The sequence below is a fragment of the Macaca fascicularis genome, chromosome 10, assembly GCF_037993035.2.
Source record: "Macaca fascicularis isolate 582-1 chromosome 10, T2T-MFA8v1.1".
Classification (NCBI taxonomy): Eukaryota; Metazoa; Chordata; class Mammalia; order Primates; family Cercopithecidae; genus Macaca; species Macaca fascicularis.
Window position 1 is genome coordinate 62,196,302 of NC_088384.1, and position 17,147 is coordinate 62,213,448.

Sequence of the window (17,147 nt, forward strand, 5' to 3'; positions counted from 1 at the left end):
GTCCTGCACCCTCCCTATGTCATAGATAAGGAAGCGGAGGCCCAGCTCACTTGCCAAGCTCCCATGGCTTAGGGGAGAGCAGGAACAGAGGACCCCGGAGGCCAATGGACTGTGTGGACATCTGAGGGCGCCTCTACACCCCACACCTTGACCCGGCTTCCCAGCTTTCCCAGTCCTGCTCCACCAGGCCCCGTCCTTCCAAGTGCTTCCAGGGTTCCCATGGTCCATAGACCCACGCTCCGACCCTTTGATCTCATTTCCTCCTGCTGTCCCTCGCCAAGCCACACCACCTCCTCCTCATTCATTAAACACAGCAGCTGCCAGAGGGCCCCGGTGTGTGCTGTTTGCCCGGCCTGGGGTGCTGCTGCTTCAGATCTGTGCAGTTCCTTTAAACCACCTCCTGTCTTAGAACCCATGTTACCCCACGAGGCCATCCTTGGCTGTCCTAGTTACAGCTGCAGTCGCCCTCTCAGACCCCCACCCCCAGGTTATTTCTCCTGGAAGGCCTTTCCGATGAGCTTCACTGTCTGGCTCCTCCTGTGGAATGCAGCTGCGCACTTCTGCTGTGCCTGATGCGGCCCCCCAGCACATGCACCAGTGGGTGACTGAGTTGGAGGGACCTGTACGGTTCCTGAAGGCACACACTCCTCATGCTAAGTGCCCAGTCTGGGAGTGGTGTTTGAACATTTCTCTCAGAAGAAACTGCAAGGGTGCAGAGCACCAGAGCCTGCCCAGGGCCAGTGGACAAGAGTGGGCTCCATGGCCTCGAGCAGGATAGGTAGGAGCAGATCCTCCCTCACTCCCTCCCAGCACAGCACAGGGTGCCTGGACTCCCAGCCCCAGTCCTGCATCTGAGCCCCGAGCTGGTCCAGTCCTTCCTCCCTGCAGGCCTGTTAGGAAATCAGCCCTCAGGAGGAAGCTTCTGGTGACAGTCAGGGGAGTGCTGAGCAGAGGCAGAGGGAAGGAACCAGCTCTCAGCACAGGCACAGGCCCCTGCAGCCGAACCACCTTCACTTCCAGGGCAGGTACAGGCTCTTCAAGGAGAGGTCAGGAGCCTCCTGTGGAGCGTCCCATGGGATGTGGGAAAGGCAAGGGGGAGAGGAGGCCGCCACTCTCTCCCGCAGAACCCAACAAGCAGCAACCTTCCCCGTACCTGCTTTCTGCCCCGAAACCCTGTATGTGACTTCTGCGTGTTCCCACTCTCCTTTGAAACTGGGAGACAAGCAAGGGCTGACCAACTCCTTTCCATCCTTAGCTGAAACAGAGATTAAAAAGGAAAGAGAAAGGAAGGTATATCACTGCCATGGACTAGGGCTGAGCCAGGAGTCATGGAGGCCCTGGCTTGACACTGGATGGGGGAACCTGAGTGGCTTCCAGGTCCACTGGGAAGGCAACACCTCCCTGGGAAGCAGCAGCAAAGCCTCTTCAGCCAGGAAGCACACCGCTACCAGGACCATGCCCAGCCCATGGCCCTGGGCATGTTGGGTGCCAGGTACTGAGCCAAGGGCTGTTCAGTGAAGTGTGACAACAGTCCTCTTAGGAGGGGAGCCATCATCTCCCAGTTTTATAGGTGACTGAGGCGGTGAATAGCTGGTAGGTTGGTGGCAGGGCCAGGACAAGTGCCGCCAGGTGCCACCATGCCTTGAATGGAATCTGCTGCTCCAATACACACAAGCCGGGGGCTCAAAATCAGCAAACAAAGCATATTGGTCCCAGGGCTGGCCCCAGCATCATGCTCGAGGACGGCAGGCTGCTGTCCCACCAAAAGGTGCTGGTCCCATCCTTGGACTCTGGCCTGGGCCTGCTTTCCTTGATGGAATGGGCAGGAAATGGTGACCTCAGGGTAGCCTTCCTTTTCTAAAGCCACTGCAAAAGCATCCCAGGCTGCTCTGCTGGGGCAAGGCCATGTGGAAGAGCGCCCAGGTCTAGATAGCCGCCCAGCAACAGGCACGTGCACAGACCCAGTCTAGACAGCTGCCCCAGCCGTATGCACCTGCACAGACTCCCAGGACCCCAGTGGGGGATCTAGACAGCTGCCACAGCCACATGTACCTGCACAGACCCCCAGGACTCCAGCAAGGGGGTCTAGACAGCTGCCACAGCCATATGCACCTGCACAGACCCCCAGGACCCCAGCGGGGGGATCTAGACTGCCACCACAGCCACAGGCACGTGCACAGATCCCCAGAACCCCAGCAGAGGTGCCACCCAGATGAGCCTGTGTGGTCAGCCATGAGATTCCAGCCATGACTGCTGTTTGCTGTTCTTTCACTCTACTTGGGGGGGTCTGTTATGCAATAACCAGTAACAAAACAGAGAGACTCATTCTCCTGGGTCCTCACAGCCCCCAAGTGTCCAAAACAGGCACTTTGTACAGCCTGACGAGGAGACCTTCTTGCTGCTCTGCTGGGTGGGAGACGACTCAGTGTCTGAACCGCGACTCCCTGGGAACCACAAGGGGCAAAGAGGTACCTGGCTTTTCTCATTGGCTAAATAATAGGTGTTTTTTGGCCCCAGAATAAGGGCTGCAGGTGTTTCTGAGACATAGACATGGTTTTTGTTTGCAACAAAAGAAATACCATTATGAAGATAAACACCACGATTTGAAAGAAAGAACTGAAGTAGGGCATGCCTGGGAGAATGAAAATTCTAGTTGAACAACCTACTCTGTCAGATACCAGGCCCTTGGAAGGGGTGGGCAGGGGTGCTGGGCCAATGGGGCACTGGGGGCTGAGGTAAGGGCATTTGGCGGGAGCACACGTGGGCGCTGCTGAGCGCCTCATACACACATCAGACACTAAGGCCTTGGGAAGGCCTCTGTGGCCTGGTCAGTTCCATCAGGGAATATAGGTGCCACCAGCCTCAGGGCCGTGCCCCCGACCCTGAAGCAGACCATGGCGATCCTGAGATCTCCTAAGTCCATGCCCGTTGTGATGCCCATTGTAAGCAGCAGAGGCCCTGGCCCTGATGCAGGCTGCGTCCCCAGGCCAACTCCACATCTCAGGAAGGGCCAAGCCCACATTTCATGACCCTTCGCAGAGCAAGGGAGGTGGGATGTTCTTGCAAGGCTGGAATCATAAACGAGAGAGAAAACCTTTCCCGATGGCAAGAGCCGAGCACCCACCCCACGGCCCTCCTGTGCTGTCTGAACAAGGTCCTGTCTTCACATCCCTAAAGCTGGCTCCCAACGTAGGGAATGAGTGTGCAGTTCCCTGGTTCCCTCAGTTTCAGCTCAGTGCTTCAGAAGGGATTTCACCAGCATCTTTTAAAAAATAACTTGGGGCTGGGTGTCGTGGCTCACGCCTGTAATCCCAGCACTTTGGAAAGCCAAGGCAGGCAATCATTTGAAGGCAGGATTTCGAGACCAGCCTAGCCAACATGGTGAAACCCCGTCTCTACTAAAAATACAAAAATTAGCTGGGTGTGGTGGTACACATCTGTAGTCCCAGCTACTGGGGAGGCTGAGGCATGAGAACTGCTGGAACCCGGAAGGCAGAGGCTGCAGTGAGCTGGGATCATGCTACTGCACTCCAGCCTGGGTGGCAGAGTGAGTGAGACATTGTCTCAAAAGAAAGAAAGAAATACCTTGGAACGTGGACAGGTACACCACCACCCTGGGTTCCTGCCCCATCAGGTTGCCACCAACAAGGTCTGCAGCACAGCCCTCCACTCGCATGCCCCGGCCTGGCCGGGTGCCTAGCGTGCAGCGGGACAGCAGTGGGGCGGAAGGGGAGCAGGGACCTCTCCCCCAGGGCCAAGCTGCCGCCCTCCCAAGGGGCTCCTCATTCCCACTGAGAATGGAGGGCAGAGGCTGCAAGAGCGGGCCCGGGGCAACATGTCCACTCACCAGGCTGCCCCTCCACGCCGCCCAGGATCGCCAGGCGTGCCGACATCAGCCCGAGCCCGAGGTAGCTGTGGGAACGACACCTTAGTGAGGGCAGCTGCCATGGCAGGTACAGGGCATGGCAGGCTCACCTCTGAGACCCAGCCCGAGTGGGGAAGGGGGAGCTTGCAGCAAGGCAGTTAGTGAGCTTCTCTGCTCCTTCTAAAAGCCTCTTTCTGTCAGTTGAAGAAACTTAGCTAATTAATTCAACACACGAGGGCCTATCATATGGCAGAAGCTCATCCAGGAGCTGCAGACACTGTGGCAAGTGGGACTGACTCGACCCCAGTCTGGGATGCTCCTGCTTTGTAACAAGAATCGACTGAAGCCTGCACATGGCAATAGGTGGCCCGGAACACTCCTGTGCAGCCCTGGTTCCTCCCACTTCTCAAACCTTCTCCAAAGCAGAACAGAATAAGCACACAAGGAGGAATATGCTATACTGTAGACAAATTAAAGGACAAAGGAGGACAGAGGAGGTGGGAGGAGGAGGAGGACAGACAGGTCTGGGTGGATTCCCAGCACAGGAATACCAGGATCTGCCATCCATGACCTCAAGAGGGCCATGTGAGGCCCCAGGAGCTACATACCCGCCCCATGGCGCCTCCCCACGCCTATTCCCGAAAGCAGACCTGTAGGAATAGAGTTTGTAGGTCCTGTTAAACATCCGCAGTGCCGTCAGGTAGCCGGGTGGGGAGGCCTGCAGGGTGCCCTGGGGAAGAACGAGGGTAACTATGCTTGCTGCTGGTCTTTCTAGAAAATTCTCCACCCACTGAATTCGTTTGAAAGAAAGGGGATGGTCAGGTGCAGCCAATTAAAGGAGGTGTTCACTAGGTTGCTGGTTGCGAGACAGGAGCAGGCAATGAGGAGCCAACATCCCAGTGAAGAACAGTGCCTCTTTCCCACAGGCAACCCCTCCCATGCTGACAAACACGGCACAGCCACGACGATGATCATATCAGTACCTACAAGCCCACCCTACCATGGAAAACTACCCACAACAGGAGGATGAGTGGGTGAGGAGGGAACTGTTTTTAGAGCAGCAGACGCCTCAATGGGAAGTGTTTTCATTGAAAAGGTTGGAAGCTCCCTCCCAACCTACGAACTGGACGAAATCTTCTTTCTGCTCTTGTTCCTTTTGGAACCCTGAAGGGCAGGGGGGCAGCACTTCACACCCTCTGGCCCAAACGTTTCTAGTTATTCTCTAGTTTATCACCCCTCTAAAGACCAAATTTCTGTTTTTGGCTTTTTTCCTGGTGGAATTAAAACTCCAAGCCAGAAACATCATCTGTGAGTGAGTCCAGCTCTCAGACGAGGAAATGACCGCAGGGGTCCAGAGGCCTGGCCAACCCACCCCACCCCGCAGCACCTCAGCAGGCCCCACCCTGCACCCCCATGAGGGGGTGGCCTCGGGGTGGGAAGAGCGTGTGGTCGGCAGGGGCTCGTTACCTCTACGCGTGGCAGGAAGGCAATCTGAGTGGATCCTCCGCCCAAGTCCAGCATGCCCACGCTACTCCCTCCTGGAGTTTTCAAGCTGCCTGGAGCACAGCAAGCAAAAACAGCACGGGGCATTAGTAAGATAGTGAGAACAGCAGAAAAGCCAGGGTGAAAGCCAGGCCCTCAGGGGAAAGAAAAACAAGACAGAGAAGTAGCTCAACTATTGACAAATCTCCATTTAAGGATACACTATACATCTAAGGGACAAGAGTAATGGCTCCACCAGCTGTGGTTTAATTTGGATCCTGACGGAAAAGCACGAACCTTCAGGGGAGATACTGAAACTGCTGTATCAACTGGGAGGGAGGCCGCTCGCCTAGCTCCCAGGAAGAGCTGGGCCCTGCTCTGATCAGCCTGTCTCCACTCCCCAGAGCATCTCAGGCGGAGGCTCCCAACCCACCTCCTAACATTTCTATCCCCCAAAGTGGCAAATGGGCAAACCTGACAGGAAACTTCTTTCCTTTTTGTACGTACATCAGAAACACTGCTCTTTCCCATAATTCCAGCAAAGGGACAAAAATCCACATGCGCTAAGAAAACTGACTCCTTGTCACTTGTTTCTAAAAACAGATGTTTCCGTTCCCTGTTCCACCTACAGCAGAGGAACCTAATTAGAAGGTGAATAGCGTTCACATCACATTCAATATTGGAAGATATGACTGGTTTGATTCATTACTTCTCTTAGAAATGAGAGGATGGGGGTCCTGGTGGATGTTCTGCAGGCGACAGGGCAGGGGCTGTGCTGGGAGAAAAATGCCCCAGATCTGCAGAGAAGCACCCCACTCCTAGCATCTACACCTGTGAGTCAGATGGCTGACCCCATCCATCCCCAACACCCTATGGTCAGTCAGCAACATTGCCAAACCCTGAGGGGTTATCTTAAAGAGCAGAAATGAGGCTCCTGCTCTCGAAAGGCCTGGCCCAGCCCTCCGCAGGCGTCTGTGGCGGCTAGCCTCTGTGATGCAGTGTGCACACACCTGTCAGGAAGTTGACGGTGATCCACGCCGAAACGCCTACAAGAGAGTGTCACAGGCATTATTTTAATCACTTGAGATGCTGAGAGCATAACGCACAGGACCGTTAAATGACAATTTTCAGATCTGGGGAGCACGAAGGGATCACTTCTGCACTATACCCAGCCTTTGGATCATCGGCAGAGAGGAGCATTTCTCGTAAATGCATCCAGCAGCTTCCGGCTGACTGTCCGGGAGACAGCAAACTGAATCCTAAAGCACTTCACCAAATGCCGCTTCTCTCCTCCGGTTATTACTGGCCTCCTCTTTTTGGAAGAAGCAGAAAAAGAACGCAGTGCTCCCCTTCCTCCTCCATACACACTCATTCTCAAGGTCGTATTGAAGACCCATCATGAGCCAGTGAGGAACCTTAAATGTCTCTTAGAATTAACAATGCAACAACATTCTAAATGTGGCGGCAACTGGAGATTCTCTCCAAATGTTCTTAAAACTAAAAACACGATGTTTTTTAGAAGCTCCATTCGTGCCAGGTTTGGGGTTGGTCAAGATAATCTGTCTCTGACAATGACCCCAAAAAGACCCTTTTGTGACATGTCAATTGTAACTCAGAACAGGGCTGTAACAGCCATGATTCTTCACTTGAGCACCTGACAGGGGAGGAGGCTCCCACACGGGGCGGGGTGGGGGATGGTTAGAAGCAGCAGGATCGCTCCCGCCCACCTCACTGCACAACCCCACTGTCCAGAGGTGCTTCCAGACACTTTACCTTCATCTGTTCCGTTCATGATGGAAACACAGTCATCCCCTACAAGGAAAGGTGATGCTTTAAACACTTCTTTCACCTAAATGTAAAGAGAGACGTTAATTCATCCTTTAGAATGAATGAATGAATGTATTTATTTACTTAGCTAGCTAGCTAGTCAGTCAAGTGAAGCAGTGTGGGTGGAGAAGAACAAAAAAATCTGTAACTGGTTGTGATCAATTAGTCGCAAATACCACTGCACTCAGATCAGCTTTCTTCATCCTTTAGAATTTATGGTCAAGGGTTTTGCATCATGCTATTGGCAGGCAGTAACGAAATCCCAGGGGCACCTGCCAATGTTCTGTGAGTCTGTTCAGGCCTCTCTAATCCATTGCAAGTTAATCTACCGCCAGGGCTCGCTGAGGCCCATGCTGCCCTGGAGACCCTGTCCTAAGCCAGCTGGGGCTCAGAAGGGCTCTGGGGGCTGCACAGACCGGGGGAAGCTGGGGCACACTGGGCCTGCTGGGCTCTAAACATTGCCCTGCTTTGGGATGTGAGATAAAGGAGCCGGAAGTCCTCCAAGGCAGACAGCAACCTTCACCAGGGCCCTGGCCTCTGGGGGTATTTTCTTGCCCACCTTTCAGCAAAATCTACCCACAGAAGCTTTAGCACCTCTGCACACCCCACCTGCACACATGCCCCACAATCCAACCCTGTGAGGGACCCTGACAGGCGTGCCCTGTGCCCTCCTCCCACAAGTAAATGGGTGGAGGCAGCACAGAGGGTGAGGAGGACCCAGTGTGGAATGCTGGGCGGCTGGGGACACACTGGCCCTGACGTGCCGGGACTGGGAGAGGCCACAGGGCCTCTTCGACAGTCATGTATGAGCATCAGACCAGGAGCAGGATGAGCAGCTGCCATGGGGAACAAGCAGGCTTCAGCTGCAGCACCGGGGCTCAGCACACACCAACTTCTGACCAGGATCAAGTCCCTTGAAGGCACCATGCACTTTTATTTATTTTTATTTATTTTTTTGAGACAAGGTCTTGTTCTGCTGCCCAGGCTAGAGTGCAGTGGCATAATCACCAGCTCAGTGCAGCTTTGACCTCCTGGGCTCAATCAATCCTCCCACCTCAGCTTCCTAAGTAGCTGGGATGACAGGAATGCGCCACAATGCCCAACTAATTTTTGTGTTTTTGGTAGAGATGAGGTCTTGCTATGTTGGCCAGGCTGGCCTTGAACTGCTGGGCTCAAAATGATTTGCCCACCTTGGCCTCCCAGAGTACTGGGAGTACAGGCATGAGCCACTGCGCCCAGCCCACAGTACACTTCTAAAATCAAGCTGCTTTCCTTATTATAAAACACAGATTCACTCTAGAAAACACGAATAACCTTAAATGTCACAAGGAACAAAGTATCAATGCCCACCATCCCTCCACCTAAAAGTGATGCTGCAAACTTTTCTTCAGAAGCATCTGTGTCCTGCCTGATGGTGCGGCACTGGTGAGACAGCAGGTGTTTTTAGTCATCAGTAGGTCCTGGGGGCTGGCTAATGGCACTGGGGAATGGCCAGGCTCACCTTCTGTAGTAACTTCTGGGCCTTTTCTCCAGGTAACAGGCGTAAGCCAGCTGTGGCCTTGAGGACCAGAGGGGTGGCCTTCCAGAAGTCGAATGGAATGTCCTGTTTAGCAACATCCAGTAGTTCCTGGATTCCCTGAGCGCTCTGTGAACACGGTAAGAGCAAAGCAGGGTTTGTCAAATGCAGCATACAGGGTCACACGTGCTGCTTCCACCCTTCCGGGTTTTTTTGGTTTCTGGAGACAGTCTCACTGTGTTGCCCAGGCTAAAGTGAAGTGGCTTGATCACAGCTCATTTGCAGCCTTGAATTCCTGGGCTCAAGTGATCCTCCTGCCTCAGCCTTCCAAGTAGCTGGGACAAGGGCGTGAGCCACGATGCCCAATTAATTTTTAAAAACTTCTGGCCGGGTGCGGTGGCTCATGCCTATAATCCCAGCACTTTGGGAGGCTGAGGTGGATCACAAGGTCAGGAGATCAAGACCATCTTGGTTAACACAGGGAAACCCTGTTTCTCCTAAAAATACAAAAAATTAGCCAGGTGTGGTGGTGGGCGCCTATGGTCCCAGCTACCCAGGAGGCTGAGGCAGGAGAATGGCATGAACCTGGGAGGCAGAGCTTGCAGTGAGCCGAGATGGCGCCACTGCACTCCAGCCTGGGCGACACAGCGAGACTCCATCTCAAAAAAAAAAAAAAAGAGGCCGGGCGCGGTGGCTCAAGCCTGTAATCCCAGCACTTTGGGAGGCCGAGACAGGCGGATCACAAGGTCAGGAGATCGAGACCATCCTGGCTAACATGGTGAAACCCCGTCTCTACTAAAAGTACAAAAATAAAACTAGCCGGGCGAGGTGGCGGGCGCCTGTAGTCCCAGCTACTCCGGAGGCTGAGGCAGGAGAATGGCGTGAACCCGGGAGGCGGAGCTTGCAGTGAGCTGAGACCCGGCCACTGCACTCCAGCCTGGGTGACAGAGCGAGACTCCGTCTCAAAAAAAAAAAAAAAAAAAAAAAAAAAAGAAAAAAGAAAAGAAAAAAAAAACTTCTTATAGAGACACTATGTCTCTGTGTTACCCATGTTGGTCTTGAACTCCTGGCCTCAAGCCATTTCCCACCTCAGCCCCGCAAAGTGCTATGATTAGAGGTGTCAGCCACCATCCCTGGCCCTTGCTTTTATAAATTTTTTTTTCCTGATTTTCAAAATCTGCAGGAAACAGTGACGCAAGTGGTACTGGCAGGTGTGTGGGAACACAGGGACCAGGTGAAACACGGCAGGGGGAGGACAGGTCAGGAGAATAAGCCTGCTGTTCTACTGCAGCCTGGTGACCTAAGCCCACACCCAGACCTGTGCCAATCCTCAAGGGCAATCTCGGGTGAGCCTCAGCTTCGCTGGACATTGCAAAGGTGTGGCACTAGGCAATTCTGGGGTCCCTCCTGGCACTAAACCCCCATGACACCTACATCGAGGAGTCACTTCACCTGCCAGAGTGCTGGATCCAGAACCCAAGGCTGGATGAGGCCCTATGTCGGTGTGTGCATGAGAGTGAAGGCCTGGAAGGCGGCCGGGTGTTGTAGACAGGTGTGATTCTGTGGGGACACGTGGGCTGCATCTGTCCAAGGGAAAAACACATTCCTCCTATCCAGAAATCCCACTCCAGTAATTCATCTTGGGAGGCCGAGGTGGGAGGATCACTTGGGCCCAGGAGGTCAAGACCACCCTGGGCAACACAGCAAGACTCCCATCTCTACAAAACATTTAAATATTAGCCGGGCATTGCGGTGTGCACCTATGGTCCCAGTTCCTCGGGAGGCTGAGGTGGGAGGATAATTTGAGCCCAGGAGGCAGAGGTTGCAGTGAGCTGTGATTGTGCCACTGCACTCCAGCCTGGGTGACAGAGAGAGACCTCGTCTCGGGAAAAAAAAAATAGAGAATTCATCAGAGAGATGCCCCTTGCGTGTGTGGATAATGAAGTATGTGTCAGGTGCAGCCTTTTTCTACTGTCAAGAGAGAAAAATTGGACATTATCTAAATGTCCTTCAGAAGGGGACTGGTTCCATGAGATAAGTGTGCAGCATCCAGGCAATAACATTCAGCCAAAAAAAACTAAGGAAGCTCTGCACATGCAGACATAAACGCTGTCCAACTATCCTGCTCAGCAGCAAAGCCAAGGACCTCGGTATGGACACCACCATGGGTGTGAGGTAAAAATGAGGAGAACACAGATGGCTCTGTTTACATACACATCAACCAGCCTCAAAGGATGCTAAGAGAGCCAGGACGCGGGCCTCCGAGGCAGCCCAGAGTAGGAGGGACATCTGTGCTGTCACCCTGGAGGGCGTGGACATTTGTCCCACTTGAATGTGTGTCACCTACTCAAACAACTAAGGCCTTAAAAATCCTAGGAGCTTACTCTAAATTTATCTAATTTAATCAGGTTTAACTATAAGGTCACTCTAGAATCACTAATTTCAATTTCTTTTTTAACGAAGCTACAGGAAAGCAAGGCTTGAACTACATAGTCCGAGACCATGACACATTTGTGGACACGAGCAATGTACTAGCTCATGACTTAAGAAATGCCTGAACCAAAAGGAAGTTACAACTCTCTCCATAGCCCATTTTGTGGGTGCCTCAGTAGAAAATCAGGCAACCTGCAGTAATGCATCCTGGATTAGTGCATCTGTAAGCTTTAAGGACTTGAGATAGAAGTAGCAATGATATAAGCTTACATAAATCATTATTTGACAATTTTAATTAAATTTCTATTTATTTGGTTTTGTGGATTTTGCATAATACATTGTTTTTGGATGGGGTTGGAGTCTTACTCTGTCCTCCAGGCTGGAGTGCAGCGGCGCAATCTCGGCTCACTGCAACCTCTGCCTCCCATGTTCAAGTGATTCTCCTGCCTCAGCCTCCCGAGTAGCTGGAACCACCACGCCCAGCTCATTTTTGTATTTTTAGTAGAGATGAGGTTTCACCATGTTGGCCAGGTTGGTCTGGAACTCCTGATCTCAGGTGATCCACCTGCCTCGGCCTCCCAAAGTGCTGGGATTATAGGTGTGAGCCACTGTGCCCAGCCCGTAACATGTTTTTAACTTTTTTCTTTACATATAAAGTCTCACTCTGTCACCTGGGGCACAATCGTGGCTCACTGTAGCCTTGACCTCCCAGGCCCAAGTGATCCTCCCACCTCAGTCTCCCAAGTAGCTGGGATGACAGTGTGTACCACCATGCCTAGCTGATTTTTAAATTTTGTAGCAATGGGGTTCTCACTCTGTTGCCCAGGCTGGTCTTGAACTCCTGGGCTCAAGAGATCCTCTTGCCCCAGCCTCCCAAAGTGCTGGGATTGCATGTGTGACCCACCAGGCCCAGCCAACGTTAATTTTTTATTTCAGTCAATGTGTGCTATCTTCAATCAGAAGCCACAACAAAAAATTAAAAATGTATTATGCAAAATTCACAAGACAAAATTAGTGTAAAAATATGAATAAGTAAACTGTCAAATAATGATTTTTGTAAGTTTGCAGGATTTGTGCTTCTGACCTGTACCAAGACCTCGGGACCCCCAGGTTGGAGAACTGAGCGCTGGCACAGTGGAGTCAGAGGATGGAGCCCGGTGGGGGTGCGTTCTCCTTTGGGCTCACATGCTGCACACCCTCTCTCATCTGACCATCCCAAATGGCGTGAAATGCCCAGGCAGCACCGTCAAAGCCCCCTTCCCTTGTGAAGACAGCCTACCACATTCAAAGGAAAAGAACTAGCTTGAACACATTCCGCAGTTGAACAGGGAGACACGGGAGAGGATCCTTACCTTTTCAACATCATCAGCATAGGCAGAAAGACCTGGCTTCAGTGCTTTGAAGGTTTCATGGGTCAAGGTGGGAGTTTCTAAGGGGAAAACATGTTGAAAAGGGTACAACTATGAATATACACACGAGAACACATACAATCACAACTAGCCACACTTTTTAAAGACAGACGCTGACAATACAGACCAATCCCCAAGTGGCAGGGGCCCTTCAGCTATTCCTTGTCTAAATTCTGACTCTTTGCTCATCAGAACAAGATGAGTATAATACCTAATGTCTTGGCCAGAACGTTACTTATTATTTTTTAAAAATTATATTTATTATAATTATTTTTTAAAAATTATATTTATTATAATTATTTTTTTTTTAAAGAGATGGGCTCTTGCTATGTTGCCCAGGCTGGTCTTGAACTTTTGGGCTCAAGCAATCCTCCTATCTCAGCCTTCTGAGTAGCTGGGACTACAGTTGCAAGCTACTGTGCCCTGCATTTTACTTTTTAAGAATCCAACTTTATGGCCGGGCACGGTGGCTCACGCCTGTAATTCCAGCACTTTGGGAGGCTGAGGTGAGCAGATCATGAGGTCAGGAGTTTGAGACCATCCTGGAGAATATGGTGAAACCCCGTCTCTACCAAAAATGCAAAAAAATTAGCTGGGTGTGGTGGCAGGTGCCTGTAGTCCCAGCTACTTGGGAGGCTGAGGCAAGAGAATTGCTTAAACACGGGAGGCGGAGGTTGCAGTGAGCCAAGATCACACCTCTGCACTCCAGTCTGGGTGACAGAGCGAGACTCCGTCTCAAAAATAAATAAATAAATAAAAAATAAAAATCCAACTTAACTGAAGATAATTTACATACGAAACAACTACATCGGTGTTAAATTTTAACACAGTTAGTTCTTGCTAATTCAATAAACAGAGGAACAGGACAAGTGACTTCAAACTGAAAATAGGAACACCATTTCCTTGATTCTGAGATGAATTTATTACAGGGTTCTCGAGATTAGGTTTTTTCTTCACTTTAAAAAATGCACTGTTTTAAACTATCAGGAGTGGCATGAACTCGTGCATACAACAAGGAGGAATACTAAATTCAGACACGAAGACTGGACCAGAAAAGATCAGGGACAAAACTTTTCGCAAGGTCTTTTCTCTCCAAAGAGAAAACCCTGGGACATGGCTCCAAAAGCATCGCAGGCTGATGTCTATTGCACACTTAGCTTTGAAGATGCTTTACTTTTTAATTAATTATTAAGTTTTAAAAAGTTCCATTAAAAAAATTTTTTTTGAGATGGGAGTTTCATTCTTGTTGTCCAGGCTGGAGTGCAATAGCATGATCTTGGCTCACGGCAACCTCTGCCCACCAGGTTCAAGCGATTCTCCTGCCTTAGCCTCCTGCATAGCTGGGATTACAGGCTTCGAAGCCACTTTTAGAGATAAGCATATATGGCATCTAAATATTTCACTACTGTAATAAGTTACAAAATAAATGGAGTCAAAAGTAAATACAATACAACACCCAGCTTTGGAGTCTCCAGCGCCAGCAGAACCGTGCAATGCCAGGATGGTGTCTACCCCACAGGTTCTAGGTCAGCCAAGAAGAGCGTGGGACACCCAGGGGACCTGCCTGACAGGGGCTGCAAACTCTCACTGGCTATGGCTAGAGACACATGGAGGGCGAACCTCAGGGTCACGGGCACGAGACGGGTATCAGGGAACCAAGGGAAGAGGGTGGTCGGAGAGCAGAGGAAAGGGTGGCAGGGGGACCCCTCAAGAGAAGCCGCCCATCCCGGCCTGAGGCCCACCCTAGAAGCACAGCCAACGGGGTCCAGGCTCCAGCTCCCTTCTCCAGCTGAGACCCCTCTCGGCTGTTGCCCCCGGCCATCTTGGCCCACCTGGCAGCTCCTGGTCAAGCCCAGGAGCCTTTGCTATTTATCTGGCTTTCCTGATTTTCTGGCTCCCATGGGCCTGAATCTGGGGATACTTCCTGCCTGAACTCCCCACAAAGCCCCAAACAGCCACTGGCCTAAATCCTGGTCCTAGCCACCTGACCTGCTGGTGAATGTGGGGAGGGGATGGGCCACCAAACACCCTCAAGGTCTCAGCTGCCCTTCAGCATGATCACCACTCACTAGTGTAAGAATGATCTGGGACTCCCGGGAAATTCAGATTCTTGGACCCCAGCCTACATCGGCGTCAGCATCTCTGGGAAATTGCATTTAGACAAGCTCCCAGGTGAGTCTGCGGCACGGGACCTGGCCAACACCGTAGCACAGGGGAGAAGATCCCGAGAGCCCTGCCATGAGAGGCGGGTACCTCTGGGGGGCCGGGCGAACTGGAAGACGTGTACTCGGGTGCCAGTGCTTCCTGCATCAAACATGATCCCGTAGAAGACCTCGTGCCCGTCTGCAGCTGTCCCCTGGGGACTGTGGGCCTGCTGACCCCACCGGGTCCCCGGGGCTGCCCTGGTGATGCTGAAGAAGGCCTGGGTGGCGGTGGCCCGGTGCCACTTGATGTAGGCAACATAGATGAACAGGCCCACACACAGCCCCAGGGGGTATGCCACCTTCGCCACCCGCAGGCTCCCGTGGTTGGATATTTTTCTCATCCTTGTCTGCCAAGGACCGTGCTGCGGCTGCTGGTGGGAAGGGGGAGAGGCAGGAAGAGCACGTTAGGGTGCCAAGTTCCAAGGAGAGTCAGACGTCCCCAGGTCCAGGGACAAAATGTTCAACCTGAAACCGCTCCATGTTCCCCCCAGGAATCAGAAGCTTCATTTGATCCTCATAATGATTCCAGAAGGTGTGAGCCCATCTCACAGAAGAGGAACTGAGGTTTATAAAGGCAGGACAGCCTGCTCAAGGTCGCACACCTTGCAGGTGCTGACCTGGCGCACAGGCCACAGCTGCTGCCTCCTCTAAGGGAGGGTCCCACGGGCAGCTTGGGACACATGGCGATTTATGTAAAAAAAAGCCACATGTAAATGGTGTTCCCAAACTGTTCATGGGAACAGAAGCACATATCTGATTCAGTCTTTCAATCCTCAGTTATACTTCTATTCAGGCAATTTACTTTTCGAAAGGTTTAAACTCCAGCCCTTGGGCAAGTACTGAGAGCCCCAGACAAACCTGAAAAATGTAGCTCGTTTTTCTGGAAGTTTCATAACGAATACCTTTTTTCATTCACGTAGCCCATTTCTGCCAAGGAGATAATATTGTCTGTGTACTTCCAAAGCCTACAAAAATTCTACTAGAGTAGCAAAAAATTCATTGGGTACCATTATTTTTGGATCAATACACCCAAAATGAAAGCATTTGTTCAAGTTTCATTGGCTGCTCCAGTGTGAGGCAGCATGTAGGAACCTGAGACTTCAAAGGACAAGAAGCGTGGGCCGACTCTAGGGCCGCCAACCCTGGGGAACGTCCATCAGCCTGTCCCCCGCTCACTCTCTCAGGCGGTCCTGGTGAGTGGCCACTCCGAGGGGAGCAGGGGTCAGGAGGGTGCCGGGCTGGAAGGGATACCGGTTCTGCCTGCCGCCACGTATGACAGTGGGCAAGATGCCCCCTCGAGGGGGCCAGCCTCATCTGTAAGGTGGGGCTGCTCATGGGAGAGCCCCTCGTGACTTTGGGGATTCAGTGTGCTCAGAACAGGCTGCAGAGAAAGCATGTGGCACACGCGGGCTTTACAGAAGGGCAGCAGGAGGTGACATCTCTGTGGAGCCAAGGACAGCATGGCTGCACTGCTGAGGAGAGGGCAGTGGCAGTCCAAGGGGCAAGTCAGCAGCGACCTGCACTACCTGAGGCTGTTGGGGCACAGCAGCCTGGCCCCTCCTTACTGAGGTCCCACCTGTGGCCACAGCTGGCTATCCTCAGGCCCAGAGAGGTAAGGCAAGCACTGCCACAGTGCCCCGTGCCGAGGGAAGAAGCCTCACCAGTGGCCTGGCTACCCACACTGGGGCAGGAGACAGGAAAACCACCCTTTCTTGAGCATCTGCCATAGGCAGGGCTGCAAAAAGGCTCTCCTGGCAGGTGCCAAGGTGCAGCCCCTCCCCAGCCCTATGTTGGGCCTGGGTCCCACCACACTCAGGAGCTTCCCACAGCTCTCCTCTCAGGATCATGTTGCAGCCTCTGCCTGGGCCTGTTCCTGTCGGCCCCTGCTGCTTCATCGCACTCTTCTGTCCTTGCCCACAGTGCTCTGAGAACAGTGCCGCCTTCTGCCCCTAGAACTCAGCCTCTCCCTGCCTCAGGCCCCTGGCACAGACTGATACCCATTCCCAGAATACTGGTCCACCACCCTGGCACCGTGTTTTCATTCTGAAACCTCCACTGAAATGTCACTGCCACCCCCTTCCCGGATGCCCCCAACCTCCACATGCCCCATCACATACTCTCTGAGCTCCCTTTACCCACCACCAGCTGTGATGGAACCAGTATTAATAGACCTGGTTCCTGTAGGTCTGTGTCTCCCGTCTAGGCCATGAGCCCCCAGGGCAGGGACTCAGTTTGTCTTGTGCTGCTGCTGCCCAGCATGGTATCCAAGCCCTTCTTTAGAATGGAAGAGGCTGCTCCTCCACCCCTGCACTTCTATAACGTCACCAGACACACAACAGAATCCTGTAGAAAATCCATTAACAGGGAGAGGACACAGCAAGACGGTAAAAGAAGAAGCTCAAAGGCCCTCG

The 17,147-nt window shown here is 52.4% G+C and overlaps 1 protein-coding gene across 16 annotated transcripts in view; it reads right to left on the reverse strand.

Moving 5' to 3' along the window:
• ENTPD6 (ectonucleoside triphosphate diphosphohydrolase 6) overlaps nt 1–17,147 on the reverse strand; it is a 31,230-nt gene that overhangs the window by 4,207 nt on the left and 9,876 nt on the right. For 6 of the 16 annotated variants that reach the window (XM_074004607.1, XM_065522666.2, XM_065522668.2 and 3 more), the window contains 9 exons: nt 14,786–15,107; nt 12,476–12,552; nt 8,676–8,819; nt 7,121–7,196; nt 6,358–6,393; nt 5,333–5,421; nt 4,516–4,595; nt 3,848–3,912; nt 1,154–1,255 (listed from right to left, as the gene is read on the reverse strand). In XM_074004607.1, coding sequence (XP_073860708.1) covers nt 1,154–1,255; nt 3,848–3,912; nt 4,516–4,595; nt 5,333–5,421; nt 6,358–6,393; nt 7,121–7,196; nt 8,676–8,819; nt 12,476–12,552; nt 14,786–15,077 — 961 coding nt within the window. In that variant the 5' untranslated portion in view covers nt 15,078–15,107. The remainder of the gene's footprint in view (nt 1–1,153; nt 1,256–3,847; nt 3,913–4,515; nt 4,596–5,332; nt 5,422–6,357; nt 6,394–7,120; nt 7,197–8,675; nt 8,820–12,475; nt 12,553–14,785; nt 15,108–17,147) is intronic. The other 10 variants (XM_074004608.1, XM_065522667.2, XM_065522669.2 and 7 more) reach the window with 4 other exon arrangements.